This window comes from Borostomias antarcticus, assembly GCF_949987555.1.
Source record: "Borostomias antarcticus genome assembly, chromosome: 10".
Lineage (NCBI taxonomy): Eukaryota > Metazoa > Chordata > Actinopteri > Stomiiformes > Stomiidae > Borostomias > Borostomias antarcticus.
This window is the reverse complement of record NC_140243.1, coordinates 11,785,603-11,804,689: the sequence shown is the minus strand read 5'-3', so window position 1 is coordinate 11,804,689 and position 19,087 is coordinate 11,785,603. Positions and strand designations below refer to the sequence as shown.

The following is a 19,087-nucleotide window of genomic DNA, read 5'->3' as shown; positions in this document are numbered from 1 at the left end:
GTTTTAATTTTATTAGCAGTTTTTTTTTTTTTACTGTTTTGCACTGTCATGTCTTTGCACTGTCCTGGCATGTCCTGTACCCTGCCCTATGTCGTCTGCAAGAAATTCCTAGTATGTGTGAACCATAGCCTATACATGGCTAATAAACAGATCTTGAAATCTGACAGACACATGCCCCGCCTCCGTCTCCGCGGTTTCTATTGGCTGAACAAGCTACGGAATAGCTAGTAAGACAAACTCAACGTGACAAGCCATGTATTTACCCACTACAGTACCAAGCTATTATATCGTCGTTTTCTCCAACTAGTCCGTAATGGATGTTTCGGAAATTATTTGTCTTGGAGCTATTTCATTGTTGAGCTCCAAAAAAACTACAAACTGTAAAAATAGTGATTAGCCTAGATGTCGTATCGCAACTGAATATTAAATCGAATTCGCTCTGATTTAGGCAAACGCTTTCTCACTCATACTCCTGTCAGTCAGCTAGCTGCTAAGTCCAGTCCTAGCTACTCATCAGAAGACATGGCTGCTGTATTATTAAAAGTTCCAACCCTTCAAGGTCTGAGAGTAACGTTATTTCAACAGTAAGTTCACCATTCATTATCTTGGTGTCTGTCATTATTGTTCGTATAACTTCTTATCTGATTTGGGCTAGGATACGTCAAAACAGCCAGGGATGTCCGAATATTTGCAGTTTGCTACATGGCGAGGCTAACATACTGGTAGCTAGGTAGCTAGCTATCAGACTGATTCTGTCTGTCGAATGCGCCAGATACTTTCTGGCAGTGTGGCTACCTCATATGATTAACTTATTCATGTGTTAGATTAAACTATTTCATTTCACGAGAATGTCAACGGGGATTTCACTGGGTAACGTGAGTTTGCAAACGGTGCAAGATCAGACTCTCGCAAGGTTAAATAAAGGTAGCCAGCTAGCAGTTAACAAGCTAGTTACTGTATTCACTAGCAATTTGCACAGCTCTTGAACCAACTACTAGCTAGATGGTAAATTCACACATTGGCAAACGTACATTTGTCTGATTTGAATCTGTGTTCAGAATGATTGAACCTTCGGACTACGAGCTGTTCAGAAGTCAGTTAAGAGAGTCATGCTGTTATTCTGTTCCGGTGCAGTAATGCAGTCAGTCCCATGCTGTATCTGTAGATTGACTTGCGAGGTCTGTAAGGTTGTCTCTCCTGTAAGGTTGTATCTCTCCTAGACCTAATGTTGTTGTTGCTCCCTTCTCTTAGGAAACTGATATGGACGAAAGGATCTGTCAGATTTGCTTCTGTAGGTAAGAAATGCCTGGATTATTGACTGGATTAAGTGATTTACTGTCGGCAGTTACCTTTTTAGAACGAGAGGGCATCTATAGATGGTTTGTAGGTGTATTATGGTGATTAGGCAGGTGTCTTGTATCTCGTAGGCAGGATAGAGAAAGTCCTGATTGCCAACCGAGGAGAGATCGCCTGTCGTGTGATGAGAACAGCAAAGAAGATGGGCGTGCGTTCAGTAGCAGTGTACAGTGACGCAGACCGCCACTCCATGCATGTGGCTATGGTGAGAACTCATCACACACACACACACGCACAAAATTTAAATGTAGGGGTCATCCTACCATGTCAACCTCTTCCCTCTCCCAGAATGTCCATGTGAACAGTGTAACTGTTCAAGTTCGAACAGTGCAAAAGTTCAGCTTTATTTTGTCCCCAGATGGCAGCTGGTTTAAAGTGTGTTTGTCATGTGTTTCTCCCAGGCAGATGAGGCCTATCACATCGGACCAGCAGCCTCTCAACAGAGCTACCTCTCCATGGAGAAGGTCCTAGAAGTGGCCAAGACGTCAGGCTCACATGTACGTAACCGTGTGGAACTGTCTGGAACACTTTAAGTTATTTTAGGAGTACAGTTGTCCTGATTTTACTGCTAAGCATATAATGTTTATTAAAAATCCCCAGTCTGGTTCCTATACATTAGCTGTGTGTGTGTGTGTGTGTGTGTGTGTGTGTGTGTGTGTGTGTGTGTGTGTGTGTGTGTGTGTGTGTGTGTGTGTGTGTGTGTGTGCGTGCGTGCGTGCATTTGTGTGTGCGCGTGTGCATGTGTGTGATCTAGGCTGTCCACCCAGGCTACGGCTTCCTGTCAGAGAGCACAGAGTTTGCGGAGGCATGTAAACAGGAAGGCATCATCTTCATTGGTCCTCCGTCCTCAGCTATCAGAGACATGGGCATCAAAAGGTACCGGACACCATCTTCTCTATCTGTCCTGCTCACTTCTCAGAATAGCCATCTTGTCATTTCACTGCGTTCTTATGTTGCAAGATTGATTGTGATGAAGGTAGGCTGCACAATGTCATCATAATCATCATCCTGTTCTGGTTCATCTCCCAAGCACATCCAAATACATCATGTCAGCCGCGGGCGTGCCTATCATCGAGGGTTACCACGGCGAGGACCAATCAGATGAGAAGCTCCAGGCAGAGGCTGTCCGGATTGGCTACCCTGTGATGATCAAGGCCGTGCGTGGTGGGGGAGGGAAGGTGAGCCAGCAGAGCAGACAGATGTCAGGGTTTGATTGAATGACACTGTTCAGTGTGTATGACATTGAGGCAGGTCAAGGGTGTATGACGTTGAGGTAACAAGGATGTAGGACGTTGAGGTAGTTCAGGGGTGTATGACGTTAGTTCAGGGGTGTATGACGTTAGTTCAGGGGTGTATGACGTTAGTTCAGGGGTGTATGATGTTAGTTCAGGAGTGTATGACGTTAGGTCAGGGGTGTATGACGTTAGGTCAGGGGTGTATGACGTTAGGTCAGGGTGGAATCTCAGAGGCCTTCCTTGTTTCCTTGAGGCTTCTCTCCTTTACTTCTGCCTTTAGACCTTCAGATCTTCAGACCTTTTAGACCTTCAGACCTTTTAGAACTTCTCCTTAAACACACTTTGAGAAGGAGGGAGGAAGTGACGAAACACTCAGACCTCTGCCCGTGTGTGTGCGTATGTGTGTGTCCAGGGGATGCGTATCTCTCGCTCGGACGCAGACTTCCTGGAGCAGCTGGAGTCGGCCAGGAGAGAGGCTCGCAAATCCTTCAACGATGATGTCATGCTGGTGGAGAAGTTTGTGGAAGACCCCAGGTAAGATGACTGACATCCAGTAGGGGTGTAACGGTACGAAAACACCACGGTTCGGTACGTACCTCGGTACGGACGTCTCGGTTCGGTTCGGTTCAGGAGCGGCGCGCCTGCACTAACACTGGCACTACGATGACACTGCTCGTAGGCTACTCGTTGTCAATTCCTTTTCTATTCTTTGAAAATGATCTTGAATCAATCTTTTTAATATAATTTTATTTACAAACAGCAATACCTTTCAGGCTGCATCAATGCCCCCCCCAAACAACAACAACATAATAACAAAACAAAAAAACAATGTTGACCAGTGGAATAGTCTACAATGCTGTGTCAAGTAACTTTGCTGTTTCTTTTTCTTTTAACTGTTTCCCCCTCATTCATACCCCATTTACCCCACTTCACTCAACCTTCAGCAGACAGGGAAGACCTGCTGGCAGTGACGATGTCCCCAGCAGTAGACAATGAAATAAAAACGAATAGCCTACTTAAAAATATGTTTTTGAATTGCTTATTTAAAACGAATTAAATGCAATAAAAAATTTAACTAAATAAATTAAGATCTTTACTAAAAAATAAATCTGCCTTTTTTCCCACAGAGATATAGACTGTGCAAACGTGCGTGTACAAAGGAGCGCGTGCTGTGTGCAGCTTCGGAATTTAATTTCTCTCATTGCAAGGACTATAGCCTACATTGGTACCTCCGTGATATATAAATTATTCCCTTAGCCTACCTGTGTTTCATTACGGTGCATTAGGCTAAGGCTAACAAACAGAATTAATAGTTTTACCTCAGGAGGATGGTAATGAGGACGACTTTATACCAACGCGAGCCCACTGACAAATGTGAGTTGTGCGCTGATATGATGACACTGCTCGTAGGCTACTCGTTTCCAAATCACAGACAGATCGCACGGGACTGTAGCCTATATCAAATGACTTATGTGCTCGGCAAAATATAGTAGGCCTAAGTAACTTGCGGTACAATTAGATGGGAGATGGATTACAAAGGTCCCCGTATAGCCTATTTCGCTGTGTGAGCGAGCCGAACTGAGGAAGGGAAGGGGAGGGGGGGGACGCACACACACGCCTGCGATGCGAGGAGACTCGTTTTCACAGTGACAGAAGCGATGGTAGAGAGAGTGAAAGGTGCAAAGTGTGGCTCTGAAAGGGATCTGCTCGAATGATCTGTCGGGTCGCTCGGCACATGACTACCGTTCGGTTCGCTCAGCACATGTCTGTACCATACCGAAAGCCCCGTACCGTACGGTACGAATACATGTACCGTTACACCCCTAACATCCAGCCATGTCTTATTATCTGAGGAACATTGGCCTACAATCTGGGGGAACCAAACACCAGCAATTAGAAAGTTTGTTTTCATTCAAGAAATATGGAGTTAACAGCCAATAAACCAACAGAGAACAACTTTCATACTTGTCTGTGCAGCCAGCTAGCTAGGTGTATACTGCTAGGTGTATACTAGCTAGGTGTGTTGTGAAGTTTGTTACTAAGCCTATGGCAGGTTGTAGGTATTTAGCTTTTGTTAAGCGTCCCTGTCCCCTCAGGCACGTGGAGGTGCAGGTGTTTGGAGACCAGCATGGGAACGCTGTCTATCTGTTTGAAAGAGACTGCAGCGTTCAGAGGAGACACCAGAAGATCATTGAGGAGGCTCCAGGGGTATGGAAAACCTAGCTATCACCTCACGCAGTACACACACACACACACACACACACACACACACACACACACACACACACACACACACACACACACACACACACACACACACGTACAAACACACACACACTCACACACACATGCTGTGTGATACGACACTGCTGATCTGAGCATGTCGTAATCGGTCAATAGTCATATTTCATCTGCTGCTGGTCACTGGCCTGAGAGACTGTGCCTTTTGCTCTCTGTTTGAATTAGTCCAACCTCGAGTGTGTGTGTGTTGGCACCTATGCTAATACCTGTGTGTCTGTGTCTGTGTCTGTGTGTGTGTGTGAGTGTGTATGTATGTGTGTGTGTGTGTGTGTGTGTGTGTGTGTGTGTGTGCGTGCGTGCGTGCGCAGCCTGGCATTAGCCCTGAGGTGAGGAGGAGGCTGGGCGAGGCGGCGGTGAGAGCAGCCAAAGCCGTCAACTACGTAGGAGCAGGTGAGCACCGAGCAGAGCCCCCCACCCACAAGACCACCTGACCATATTCCCCCAAGTCTAGACAGTCCTCTTATCTAACCTTTAACCTATGTAACCTTTAACATTCAACAGTCCAGCGGCGTCGAGATAAGACCTCTAAACACGAGAGAGAGAGCTGATTGGTGTAGAGGTGGGTTAGGCAGATAGAGTGAGACTGGATTGGGGGGGCGGGGTGGATGGTGATTGATGCTCGGAGTGCCAGCGTGGTCCCCAACGTCAGATGGAGCGCTGGGATCAGAGTCCTGCCCTTCATGGTGGTGTTTGTTTTCAGTGTTTGGCTGCTGGGGGAACGTTAACAGACCTGAACCTCCTTCTGAAGGAGGCTTCTCTGAGTTGCTAGGAGTGACACAAGTAAGAAAAGGTGTCCGATTGTGTGACAGTCAAACCCTGTCTGTCTGTCTGTCTGTCTGTCTGGATGTCTGTCTGGATGTGTGTGTGTGTGTCCAGGTACGGTGGAGTTCATCATGGACGCGCAGCACAACTTCTACTTCATGGAGATGAACACACGTCTGCAGGTGGAACATCCGGTGACTGAGATGATCACTGGAACAGACCTGGTGGAGTGGCAGCTGAGGGTGAGGAGGGAGGGGGGAGAGAGGAGGACAGAGAGACGAAAGAAGGGGAGGGAGGGAGGGAGAGAGAGACGAGAGGAGGGGAGGGAGGGAGGGAGGGAGGGAGGGGAAGGAGGAAGGGGGAGGGAGGGAGGGAGGGGAAGGAGGAAGGAGGGAGGGGAAGGAGGAAGGGGGAGGAGGAGGAGGGGAGGGAGGGAGGGAGGAGGAGGGGAGGGAGACAGAAGCAGGGAGAGAGGAGGTGGGAGAGAGGGAGGAGGGGGTGAGGAAGTTACACCTGGTTGAGTGAGAGGGAGGGAGGGAGGGAGCGATGGATATTCAGAGTGGAGGGGTCAGGTCAGGGTTGTCCTCTAGATCAGTGGTTCTCAAACGGTGTGCCGCGGTTATTTTATTATTAGTTAATGGCCTGGGTAAATATTCAATTCGGATTGGCTGAAATAGTTCAAAATCGAATTTGAAATGTTCCCACTGACATCAGCCGCGCCCCAGGCAGACGGAGAGCGCGCTGTATTTGCCGCGCACCTTAAGACATTAAAAGAGAGGTTTGAGCGCTACTTCCCACGTGTGGACGACATCGAGGACTATGACTGGATTTGAGACCCATTCAATCAGGAATCAACAGAAAATCTCACTTTGAGAGAGAGAGAGAGAGGAATGCGCAGAGCTCCGTATGGACCGCACACTGAAACTCAAATTGAGAGAGCTCCCTCTGGATCAGTTTTGGTTGGCTTCTGCATCAGAGTACCCGACCATCTCCAGCCACGCTATTGAGCAACGTCTTCAGTTCCCCACTACCTACCTGTGTGAGCTGGCGTTCTCTACTCTGGTGTATATGAAGAACAAGAGCAGGTCGCGCCTCTGTTGAACAGGACTTGCGAGTGGCCCTCTCTTCAGTACCACCAAGGATTTAGAAAATCTGTGGCCAGCGACAGGCACATCTCTCACTAGCTTGTAAGTAGGCAAAACCTATTGATAATAGTAAATGTTACTGATTCAATTTTAAATTACATTTATAATTTCTTTAACACATTATAGGCTAATTAGGCCTACAATTTGGTAACACATTATAATAAGGATCTGTTAGCCTCATTTCAATAACTATTCATTCATAATTAAATAATCATCAATGTGTATATACATAAATGATGAATAGATAATAAGATATTATATTTATGAAACATTTCTAAAAGATTAATAGTCTTTTTTTCTGTGCTTGTGTCCTGTGCTTCCAGGATCCCATTCCAGTTCATCCTGCTTGCCTCACCTGCACACTCACCACACAATTTTAGACTTAAGTTTTTTTTTTTTTTTTTTTTACTGAATGCATACTCAGTTGAATTGTGTTTAGTAGTTCCTGTTCAAATTAGTTTAGTTTTCATTCTCAGGCCTTCTCTCTGTAAAGAGTGATTACTGTACACCAGGGATAAGCCTACTGCTGTCTCAGACCAGATCTACCCCTCCCCTCTCTCTCTCTCTTTCTCTCCTCTCTCTCTCTCCTCTATCTTTCTCTCCTCTCTCTCTCTTTCTCTCCTCTCTCTTTCTCTCCTCTCTCTCTCTCTCTCTCTCTCTCTCGCTCACACACACACACACACACACACACACACACACACACACACACACACACACACACACACACACGCACTTCTGTCTCTTCCTCTTAAGTTCCATGACCTCACTTTAATGTTGTGACCTGTCTGGTTTAATGGGTGTATTGCTGCTTTGATTTAAATCTATAAAGCTTTAAATTAATTCTTCAATTATTTTGTTAATTAATATTTTGAGTTATACAGATGTTTGTATTGTTTGGCATTAGCAAATAGGCATTCAATAAAAATTAACAGTGAGTCATAAGAGTAATAGCACGTGTTATAGGGGCTATTTTGAACATGAGGGGATATTATGAACATAGGTGTGCCTAGAGATTTTGACTTGCCCTTTGGTGTGCCTTGGGCACAAAAAGTTTGAGAACCACTGCTCTAGAGGGCTTCATGATCCCACTACAAGTCAGACTGCAGCTTGTCTGTCTGCACCAAGCTCACATGGCACGGTCGGGGATCAGGGTTGGTCGGGGATCAGTGACTGAAATCATGGGGTTTGATTTTTCAGTTCAGAACCTCAAGGTCAATCTGAATGCACTATAAATTAAATGAACCCTGTGTGTGTGTGTGTGTGTGTGTGTGTGTGTGTTTGTTTGTGTGTGTCAGGTGGCTGCAGGCGAGCGCCTGCCCCTGCTCCAGGAGGACATTGAGCTGATGGGACACTCGTTCGAGGCCAGGATCTACGCTGAAGACCCCAACAACGACTTCCTGCCCGGGGCCGGGCCCCTGCTCCATCTGTCCACCCCGCAGCCCGACGACTGCACACGCATCGAGACTGGCGTCAGGGAAGGTACGGCACACGCACACACACATGCACACACACACACACACCTGCATATGCGCACACACAAACACACACGTGCGCACACACACACACAAATATCCCTAGCATCACCCCATGATGTCTGTGTGTGTGTAATTGTTAATGTGTGTGTGTGTGTGTGTGTGTGTGTGTGTGTGTGTGTGTGTGTGGCAGGAGACGAGGTGTCAGCGCACTATGATCCTATGATAGCTAAGCTGGTTGTGTGGGGAGAGGATCGTTCTGCAGCCCTGAAGAAGCTGAGATTCTGCCTCCGCCAGTACAATGTAAGACCTCCCAGAGCTCCTGTCCACAGAGAACCAGACAACGTTATGCACTGTGTACACTTTAGCCCGCTTCCTGGGCGGATGATCATTTACACCAAAATCAACCGTCAGAGACATGCACAGACCCACCTGACCTCCTCTCCCCTCCCCTGCTCTCTCCTCCTCTCCCCTCCTCTCTTCTCCCCTCCTCTCTCTGCTCCTCTCTCTGCTCCTCTCCAGATCGTGGGTCTCAACACCAACATAGACTTCCTGCTGAGTCTGTCGGGCCACCCGGAGTTTGAGGCGGGGAACGTCACCACCAGCTTCATCCCCCAGCACTACTCTGAGCTGTTCCCCGCGCCCAAAGCCCCATCCCGGGCTACGCTGTGCCAGGCCGCCCTGGGGCTCCTCCTCCGCGAGAAGGCCCACACCCTGGACTACGCACACACCTCCAACGGTGAGGGGAGAATTACATTTACATTTTAGTCATTACAGCTGATGCTTTTATCCAAAGCGACTTAGAATAAGTGCATTTGTCTAGACAGTAGAGCAAGTGAAGTGACTGTACATCCCAGCCATCATCAGTAAAGCCTAGTGCTACAGTAGTTATCAGTCACAGTGCCAGTAGTGCTACAGTAGTTATCAGTCACAGTGCTAGTGCTAGTTAACAGTCACAGTGCTAGTGCTAGTTAACAGTCACAGTGCTAGTTAGTTATGGTGTCCTTGTGTGTTTACATGCTTGTGGACCTGGGATGGGGGCTTCATGATTAATTCTTGCATTGATGTTACTGAACTTAGAGAATTTAGTCATATCTTGAATGAATGGTGACCAGTATTATTGCCCTCAAGAGGGCATGATGGTAACATCTTGTACCATCTGTTGGGAGACGGTTCTCTCTCTGTGTTCCAGACCCCTTCAGCCCGTTTGCATCCAGTAGTGGGAGGAGACTGAACGTCCTGTACAGCAGGAACATGACCCTGCAGCTGGGGGACAAGAGTGAGCCCACACACACACACACGCGCACACACACGCACGCACGCACACGGCGTTGTGCTCAGTGGTAGAGCGGGTCGTCCAATGATTGTAGGGTCGGCGGTTCGAATCCCGCCTCCTCCTGTCCACATGTCGAAGTGTCCTTGGGCAAGACACTGAACCCCAAATTGCTCCCAATGAGCAGGTTAGCACCTTGCATGGCAGCTACCGCCATTGGTGTGTGAATGTGTGTGTGAATGGGTGAATGAGAGGCCATTGTAAAGCCCTTTGGATAAAAGCGCTTTATAAGTGCAGTCCATTTACCATTTACCATTACACACACACACACACACACACACACACACACACACACACCTCCAACCAATCACCGGAGAAGAGCTTTATCACTTTGTTAATGAGTGTCTGAATATTGAGTGCAGTAATGTGGAGGTGATGAGTGGGTCGTTATGAAGACAAGTCATTACTACTGAGACAGTCATTAAGAGTGTGTAAGGAGTTAGACTACTGAGACAGTCATTAAGAGTGTGTAAGGAGTTAGACTACTGAGAGTCATTAAGAGTGTGTAAGGAGTTAGACTACTGAGTCATTAAGAGTGTGTAAGGAGTTAGACTACTGAGACAGTCATTAAGAGTGTGTAAGGAGTTAGACTACTGAGAGTCATTAAGAGTGTGTAAGGAGTTAGACTACTGAGAGTCATTAAGAGTGTGTAAGGAGTTAGACTACTGAGTCATTAAGAGTGTGTAAGGAGTTAGACTATTGAGACAGTCAATAAGAGTGTGTAAGGAGTTAGACTACTGAGACAGTCATTAAGAGTGTGTAAGGAGTTAGACTACTGAGACAGTCATTAAGAGTGTGTAAGGAGTTAGACTACTGAGTCATTAAGAGTGTGTAAGGAGTTAGACTATTGAGACAGTCATTAAGAGTGTGTAAGGAGTTAGACTACTGAGACAGTCATTAAGAGTGTGTAAGGAGTTAGACTACTGAGACAGTCATTAAGAGTGTGTAAGGACTCGGAGTTAGACTACTGAGACAGTCATTAGGGTGTGTGAGAGTTAGACAACTGGCTATAAATACTCTCTCCAGCAGTCAGCATCTTCATAGCTCACTGTCAATGAGAGAAAGACTTGAAAATAAGAGGGAACGATCAGTAAGTATAAAATTGACTTCTCTGCTATGCTCCTATGTTTTAACCCTTGTGTGTGTGTGTGTCTGTGTGTCTGTCTGTCTGCAGAGGTGGAGCTGGCTGTTACATACAAACCAGACGGGACCTACAGCATGGAAGTAAGACCTACAAGTATTATGTACTGAATGGTTTATATCAAGGGTAGGTCTTGGTCTAACCCTTTAACGTGCTGCTCCCTGGTCAGGTTGGAGGGGAGGAGTTCCACGTCAAGGGGGAGGTGGAAATGGAGGGAGGAGCCTCATATCTTCACTGTTCTGTCAACGGGGTCAAGTCCCGCCCCAAACTGGTCATCCTGGACAACACGGTCCACTTGTTCTCCATGGTAGGTTCTGAGTGTGTAGTCCAACTGCTGTAGAACCTTAGTTCTCCGTGGCACGTTCCTTCCAGTTGCAGGCTGAACTAGTCCTGGTTCTTCTCTTCCAATACTTGACAGTAAAACCATGTTTTTATTTTGAAAGCAGGGTTAGTGTGGATCCTCTATACTAACATCTCCTCTCCCTCTTCACCCCTCTTCTCTCTCTCTCTCTCCCCCTGCCTCCCTCCTGACCTTCAGGAGGGTAGTGCCGAGGTGAGCGTGCCTGTGCCCAAGTACCTGGCTGGGGTGCGTGGAGCCGGGGCGCAGGGCGGGGCTGTGGCCCCCATGACGGGCACCATCGAGAAGGTAACAAGGAGTCGCCGCTATATCGGGCGCTTCTCAGTCAGTCAGAATCCACAACAAAACGCACCCTCCAGATACACGCCACAGAGACGAGCCTTAGCGAGCCATGGAACCGCTTAAAGGAGGTTTGAATAACAGTGGTGTCCAGACTCAGGATCAGCGCCGGTTGTTGAAGTCCTCCGTCTCGTCTGTCTCCAGGTGCTGGTGAAGGCAGGAGACAATGTGGAGCTGGGAGACGCTCTGATGGTGATGATCGCCATGAAGATGGAGGTCAGTCATGCACGCACACATGTACACACACACACACACACACACACTCTCTCTTTCTTTCTTTCTCTCTCGCTTGTCCTCACTGTCCCTGCTCTCTCCTCAGCACACTATCCGAGCCCCCAAGTCCGGCGTGATCAAGAAGGTGTTCTTCACAGAGGGTTCCCAGGCCAATCGCCACGCAGCTCTGGTGGAGTTTGAGGAAAAGGAGGCCAGTGAAGAATAAACACATGCACACACGCGCGCACACACGCACTCACACACACGCACACACACACACACACACACACACACACACACACACACACACACACACACACACACACACACACACACACATACATCCTCCCTGTGTAGGGACGTTACACGTTAGATGAGTGTATATCATGGTAGCCTTCATCATTCAGAATGTTGCTCCTTGTCACTTCACTGAGTCTCAGCTTGGCAGTGACACCACAAAGCTATCTGGACTTTCTGTTCCAAGTAGAACGTGCAAAAGGAGCAATAGTCTGTATGTTTCCAGGAGGTAGAACTAGCCCACTGCTATACAACCCTGTGGGGGGACATACTACTGGTCTTCAGGAGATAGGACTAGCCCAGTGTGGATATGCACTACTGGTCCGTAGGGATCGCATGTACAGTTGCCTTTCACACCCCAGAAAATATCATTCATATTTTTAATGGCGGTGTGTGTTGATTCTAAGCATTTTCTTTGTCTTATGTGTTTTCTAATCTCAAGTTTCTGGTTGGAGGTTGTGCAGTAACAGCGGTTTCCTTTCATTTTTTATTCTACTATCCTCTGCCAAGTGCTCTCCTTCCTCATCTTCAGTCATGGTTCTTGTCGTAGTACCCTAGGGAACCACTAGCTTCACCAATGTCATGATGGTAGTTCTCTCTGAGGGAACCACTAGCTACACCAGCGTGGTGGTGGTGGTGGTTCTCTCTGAGGGAACCACTAGCTACACCAGTGTGGTGGTGGTGGTGGTTCTCTCTGAGGGAACCACTGGCTACACCAGTGTGGTGGTGATGGTTCTCTCTGAGGGAACCACTAGCTACACCAGTGTGGTGGTGGTGGTTCTCTTCTCTCTTGCAACTTTCTCTCCTCTTCTGATTGATCTTCTGCCTTGTGTCCCTAGTGCTGTTTTTATCTTGCATTTCCACACTATCTTCCCAGTCTCGAACGTGAGAAAGTGTCAGACTGCAGCTCGCTGTGTCTCCAAGTGTGCGTTTCAAAAACACACTGGTGGCCGGAGCCGACTTCGATGCCTGATTGATCTACAAATCACCAATCACCGTCTTCTAAACCTAGTCCTTTTGATTTGTTGATAAGTCGCTACTTGTTATTTCTCAGATATCATGTAACATCTTGAGCTCTTGTATGAGCTAACTTGCAGGTATGAAGGTTAGTCTGTGTTCGAAAACCCGAGTGCACGCACACACACTCCTGTCATGTTTGTGGTGATATTTATGAGTGTCTACTAACCTGTGTGCTATGATGTATTCATATAGTGGTACTGTACATCGAATGTAAATGTATAGTAGCATTTCCTTTCCTTCCAGTTTGTCCAATGACGTTTTCTAAGATGTATTATATTCTGTAGGAATTGGTCTGATACTGTGATAAATAAACTTTTTTCAAAATCTCCTTTCCTTGTCAGTTTTTTAGGCTACTGTATGGTGTTGAACAGTCTAAGGATACTGTATGGTGTTGAAGAGTCTGTAAGGATACTGTATGGTGTTGAACAGTCTGTAAGGATACTGTATGCGCTAACGGTGTGTAATAACACTGTATGGTGTTTTACAGTCTGTAATAATACTGTATGGTGTTTAACAGTGTAATGCTGCTGTACCCAATGTGTTTCTTTTTCCCTTCCTCTCTACAAACAGCTGACACATGTCAGTGATGCCTGAACCTAACCTGAACCCAAGTCTAACTCTACTCTTTGAGGAAAGGAAGAACATCTAGGGGTCTCAAACTTGCGGCCCGCCCCACCCCTCCATCCGGCCCGCGACATGTCAGAAATATCATGTAATCCGGCCCGTAAAATAATTTATTGTAAACTGCGCCGGCAGCCAGGACTACAATGCGAAATTCAAGTCGCTCAAACGTGGGGCGAAATTCTGTTATTGTGCGCAGCGCGAGGTGAATGCTGCATACATGGATACTGCAGTCACAGGTGCGATCAATCCGCACGCGACTATGAACAATGAACGGAATGCAGCTCGCCATCGAGTGTCATAGGGAGACGAGAGGAAAAAACGAGCCACACAGCTGAGAGGGCTAACATCTCAGTCTTTCAAGTTAAGATAAGTGTCTGGCAAGAAATAGAGTAGTAGCCTACAAATGTATTCAAGTGTCTGGTAAGAAATGGAAACAAACTTGAACTTTAATAAATGCAAGTACAGGTCCAGGGCAGGCTAACAGTAGTGATGATGTGATCTTGCAGCTAAAACAGAATAGTACAAATGTAGGCTATTCAAGATAAACTAAAAGTAAGGAAAATGATTTGCAGCACTAACTGTTAAAATATATTAAAATGAATGGAAACTGGTTTGAAATTGTATGATGAAAATGTTAGTTATGGAATAGTCTTGCAACATTTAGAGACTGAGTTGTGAGTCTAGTTATGGAAATGAAAAATGTCATTTTCAGAAATATTGCACTTTCTTATAGTTAGTGGTAGTTGAAGTTGACATTGAAGTGGCCCTCCTATGAGTTGACGATACCAGCAGTGGCCCCAAGCCAATTTGAGTTTGAGACCCCTGATCTAAGGCGTCCGCAGGGTCTCAATGGCTGCAGAAGAAGGAAATGATACTTGCAACATTGTTCATTTTCTTAAAAATGTATTTATTCAGTAAATAGAATAGTTTTGATAAACATCAGCTATGACAGGGGTCCACTGACACACAGGAGAAAGAGGTCTGAACATGATCAGGATGAGGAGGAGATGAACAAACACCTGATCTCCTTCGTCGTGTTTCTAGTGCAGGGTTTTATTGCCACAATGAATATGGAGTCTTCAGAAATACTCTTTGACAAACATTCTTCAACTGTCTTATATCGTATGTCACCTGGGTTGTATTCAGTATGCGAGACAAAACAAAACGTTCAATAAACGTTTCAATTATATCATGTTTATTATATGAATTCAGGTTGAACCCTTCCCGGTTCATAACTACTTGAACCGACTTGATCAGTCGATATGATAATAATGAAACAGAATTGATATGTATACAACAGAACAGAGGACAAGGTCCTGTCGCAATAAATATATACTTTCCTTGTTAGATACATTTGTATCCATGATAATGACAGAATCGGATTGATTTCAACAGTTGCGAACCATGGACAGAGAATGGTCAAAAGATGTTTCAGACTTGATTGCATTACTTCAACATTTACACGTCCCCCCCCCCCAAGTGCCTCCCAGTCAAAGCTGCAGTCACTAACAACTTCAATTTCATTCAACTTCAAATCTCCCTATTGTGTAACCATAGTGTGTGTGTGTGTATAAGTCACTGTGTCATGACTGATAGCAAGGTTAAAACGGTTGTCTCAATGACCCACTTGACAAGGCCCCTCCCTCTCAGGGCATGATGGCTGACCTGTCGCTTCAGAGCTAGGAAGGAACCCAGAGGTCACACAGGAAGTTCCTGCCAGTCAGCGAGGTTAAATCCTGCCCTCAACCAACATGGCCGAGACAAATACACAGTCGCGCGCACACACACCATGAAATGGTTAGTAACAGAATCAAAAGACACACGGCAACATCAAAAATAACAGTAACATGGTTCCAATGACAGGTCATGATTTAAGGAAAATAAAATACAACATAAACAAACAAAATAAAAAACAAACATGTGATTTGAGAGAAGAACGTTCATGATGTGCAAAAGATCCGTTCCCGCCCCCCCCCCCCCCCCCCCCCCATGTCTTTTCTTTCCCGTTGACAGCTAGTCTATACTTCTATCTTTAGGGACATTCACCTGTCAACGAGTCTGGACATTATAACACACCACTTAGAGTTCTGTGCAGAAAGAAGAAAGGCATTTCAGGGGACAGCTTTTCAAAAACAAGAGACGGTGCTCCAAGAAACTGCTCTCATGTACTCGTACCTATTGAAACATCAGGTAGTGACCGCTCAGAGAATATGGCTTATAAAACTCCCACTGGAAGGAAGGAAGGAAGGATGGAGGAGGAGGGGGGGGGGTAAGCGAGGTACAGTATAGTCAGGCCCAGAAGCAGCACTAGCCTACAGGCACAAAAATAAGAGTTCTCTCCCTCTCCCAACCTTTGGTATGTGGTACTGTGGAAGTTCGGTGTAGAACAGTCTATTCCCTTTGTTTCTGACTGGGAGGGGAGGGGAGGAGCTGTGGAAGATGGAGGCTGACCTCGGGGCCTCGTGGTCTGCGGAGGCTGACCTCGGGGCCTCGTGGTCTGGAGGGGTGGAGGCTGACCTCGGGGCCTCGTGGTCTGTAGGCAGAGAACCCGGGCGTCTGTGGCCAGGTGAGTAACACTCTCTCTCTCTCTGTCTGTCTGTGTGTGGAGGAGTAAGGAGGAGCAGCAAAGCTTGCAGTGCCAGCGAGTGCTAGCCGGAGCAAGCATCAGTGCTGACAGTGAGGGCCAGCAGTGGGGTGGTGGTGGCTGTGGCTAGCTTAGCTCCGTGCTCCTGACTAGGTCAGCAGTGAGGGCCAGCAGTGGGGTGGGCGTGTGGGGATGGGGGATGCAGGTGGCTCCTCTGTGCTCCTTGCTAGGTCAGCAGTGAGGGTCAACAGCAGTGTGGGAGTGGTGGTGGCTAGCTCCTCTGCGCCCCCTGCTGGCTCAGCAGTGCGTGGCCTCGATGGGTGAGAGCGTCAGGATGCTGCGGTCGTTGGAGTAGATGGGGTCGGAGTCGCTCCATGATCTGGAAGCAGCAACGACAGGGGTCAAGGTTCAGTCGAAATGGGGGAAGGGGGCGATTAACTGGTCCCAGACCTGCTTATAACCTCACTCTGAGGTGAACGCTGCCGCCCAGGCACAGACTCGGAACCAGTCCGTTTCCCTGAATACTGGTTCAAGACTAGTGCTCCGAGCCTCTCTGTGTGGGCTCAGTTCCTTCTTAGGATCCCCTGCTGCTCAGCTACTGCCTCAGCAAGCGCTCAGCTTCCTGTCCTGAGGATGGACACCTGGTCTGGTCAGAGGGCTGTACTACTGTACCAAGCAGGATTTGGGGGTTAGCGAGGGAACTTCAGGTTTAACCCTGAGTTTCCAGTGTCACGACAGTGGTTCACTTTTTACTGGGGTACATCGCTATGGCAGATTATGTTCGAGATAACAGATAAACACGGACGAAGCCGTGCCCACTGACCGATCAATTCTCCTGGAAAATGGCATCACCGTTACTAGAAGATCCAGTGGACCTCGGAGTGAGAAGAGAGAGGATATCATAGGAAGGCGAGAGTTTTTAGACACTGACAAAACCCTTTGGCTTTCCCTGGTGAGTATATGAAAGATACAGATTTTCAGCAGAGGGAATGGCTCATCTTGGTCGGCTGCTTGAACCCGCTTTAGATCCACTACTGGAAAATTGCATAATAAGTGCATAATTAACTGCTAATGAATGCATAATACAGTAAGTGCATAATAGCAGTCTATAAACAGTTAACAAGCTTCTTATAAGTGCTTATAAATGTCTTATAATCTAACAATAAACATGTTTATTATGCCATTATTAAACACTTGTATAGTCTTATTTACGCATATGTCTTATAAGCATGTTATGATTTATAAGGTCCTTATTACCTATTAACTAACGCTTATAATCTATCAATGAACGTGTTTATTATGCTATTATTAAACATTAATATAGTCTTATTAACACATAATATTGTCTTATAAGCATTGTATAAGGAATTATAAGATCCTAATTACCTATTAATTAACGCTTATTATGGATGGTTACTATAAAGCGCTAATTATCGAGTGTAAAATATGCGGCTCTGGTAGACTTGTCCTTATTGCAATTGGTCATATAGTGCTGCGCACACACTGACCCTTTCATCATGTGAACATGCTCATAGCTAGATTGGGAAAACCTTAATGAGTTAATAACCACCGTCGTGACACTGCTTATGCGTGACTGTTTTGTTAGGCTTAGCGAAGCCAGCTAACGAAAAGATATCCTGGGTATGTTGTACTTGCTTCGTAGTATAGGCCTCTGATCTGGTCTCCCCTAGTCTAATCTGATCTGCTCTGGTATGAGCAACACCCTGTCCAGGGGCTGAAGGCCTGCTGTCGTGCTACTCATAAGAACTATGTTGAAATCAAACGGCCTCAAATATTCACCCAATCTCAAAGTTGGCTGGATGGGAGAGAAGAGAAGATGGTGAGTGATGAAGATTAGTACTGAATGATGATTCGACACACACACACACACACACACCACAGTCAGCTACCCAACTCCATCTGCATAACGTAATCACCCTTTGGACATTTGCTCTATGCATCACCAGCCATATGATCTATAAACTACTATTACCTGGTCTACTTGATATGAAGCTCAGTTCACAGCTCTACTAATAATCTGTCCTACTACTACAAAAATAGGTATCATCATATCTAAAACATCTTAAATAGATATTTTAGAAACTAAATCATTATATATATATATATATATATATATATATATATATATATATATAATAATTATTTTAAGCATACTTTACATACATACAAAAAAGATATACAATATGCATATTGTTTCTAAAAGCCCTTTAGAAACTGTATTATATACTATAATATATATATAATATATATATATATATATATATATATATACACACACACACTATATTGCCAAAAGTATTCGCTCATCTGCCTTTACATGCATATGAACTTTAGTGACATCCCATTCTTAATCCATAGGGTTTAATATGACGCCCGCCCACCCTTTGCAACTATAACAGCTCCAACTCTTCTGGGAAGGCTTTCCACAAGGTTTAGGAGTGTGTTTATGGGAAGTGGTGCGCAGTCATGTTGGAACAGGAAGGGGCCATTTTTCAGGAGCTGGGCTTGGCCCCTTAGTGAATGCTTCAGCATACCAAGTGTTTCTGGACAATTCCATGCTCCCAACTTTTTTGGGAACAGTTTGGGGAAGGCCCCTTCCTGTTCCAACATGACTGCGCACCAGTGCACAAAGCAAGGTCCATAAAGACATGGATGAGCGAGTTTGGTGTGGAAGAACTTGACTGGCCTGCACAGAGTCCTGACCTCAACCCGATAGAACACCTTTGGGATAAATTAGAGCGGAGACTGCGAGCCAGGCCTTCTCGTCCAACATCAGTGTCTGACCTCACAAATGCGATTCTGGAAGAATGGTCAAAAATTCCCATAAACAATCCTAAACCTTGTGGAAAGCCTTCCCAGAAGAGTTGAAGCTGTTATAGCTGCAAA

General features: G+C 46.1%; 2 protein-coding genes across 2 annotated transcripts in view; one reads left to right on the top strand and one right to left on the bottom strand.

Moving 5' to 3' along the window:
- Positions 1-285: 285 nt before the first annotated feature.
- mccc1 (methylcrotonyl-CoA carboxylase subunit) lies at positions 286-13,290 on the top strand. Its single transcript, XM_084444286.1, has 19 exons — positions 286-584; positions 1,252-1,295; positions 1,428-1,561; positions 1,758-1,853; positions 2,111-2,232; positions 2,387-2,534; positions 3,004-3,125; positions 4,688-4,799; positions 5,201-5,282; positions 5,769-5,896; positions 8,095-8,278; positions 8,465-8,574; positions 8,794-9,010; positions 9,464-9,550; positions 10,779-10,828; positions 10,915-11,052; positions 11,284-11,391; positions 11,587-11,658; positions 11,762-13,290. The coding sequence occupies exons 1-19, from the start codon at positions 523-525 to the stop codon at positions 11,879-11,881; spliced, it is 2,136 nt and encodes a 711-aa protein (XP_084300412.1). The 5' UTR covers positions 286-522; the 3' UTR covers positions 11,882-13,290.
- Positions 13,291-15,566: 2,276 nt separating this feature from the next.
- atp11b (ATPase phospholipid transporting 11B) overlaps positions 15,567-19,087 on the bottom strand; it is a 56,889-nt gene continuing 53,368 nt past the window's right edge. Inside the window, exon 30 of the mRNA XM_084444282.1 lies at positions 15,567-16,559. Coding sequence (XP_084300408.1) covers positions 16,478-16,559 — 82 coding nt within the window. The 3' untranslated portion in view covers positions 15,567-16,477. The remainder of the gene's footprint in view (positions 16,560-19,087) is intronic.

Excerpts from the sequence above, each read along its gene's own strand:
- mccc1 (XM_084444286.1), top strand. The coding sequence starts at position 523 with ATGGCTGCTGTATTATTAAAAGTTCCAACCCTTCAAGGTCTGAGAGTA. Across the intron at positions 9,011-9,463 it reads CTACGCACACACCTCCAACG|ACCCCTTCAGCCCGTTTGCA; the intron begins GTGAGGGGAGAA and ends TCTGTGTTCCAG. Across the intron at positions 9,551-10,778 it reads CCTGCAGCTGGGGGACAAGA|AGGTGGAGCTGGCTGTTACA; the intron begins GTGAGCCCACAC and ends GTCTGTCTGCAG.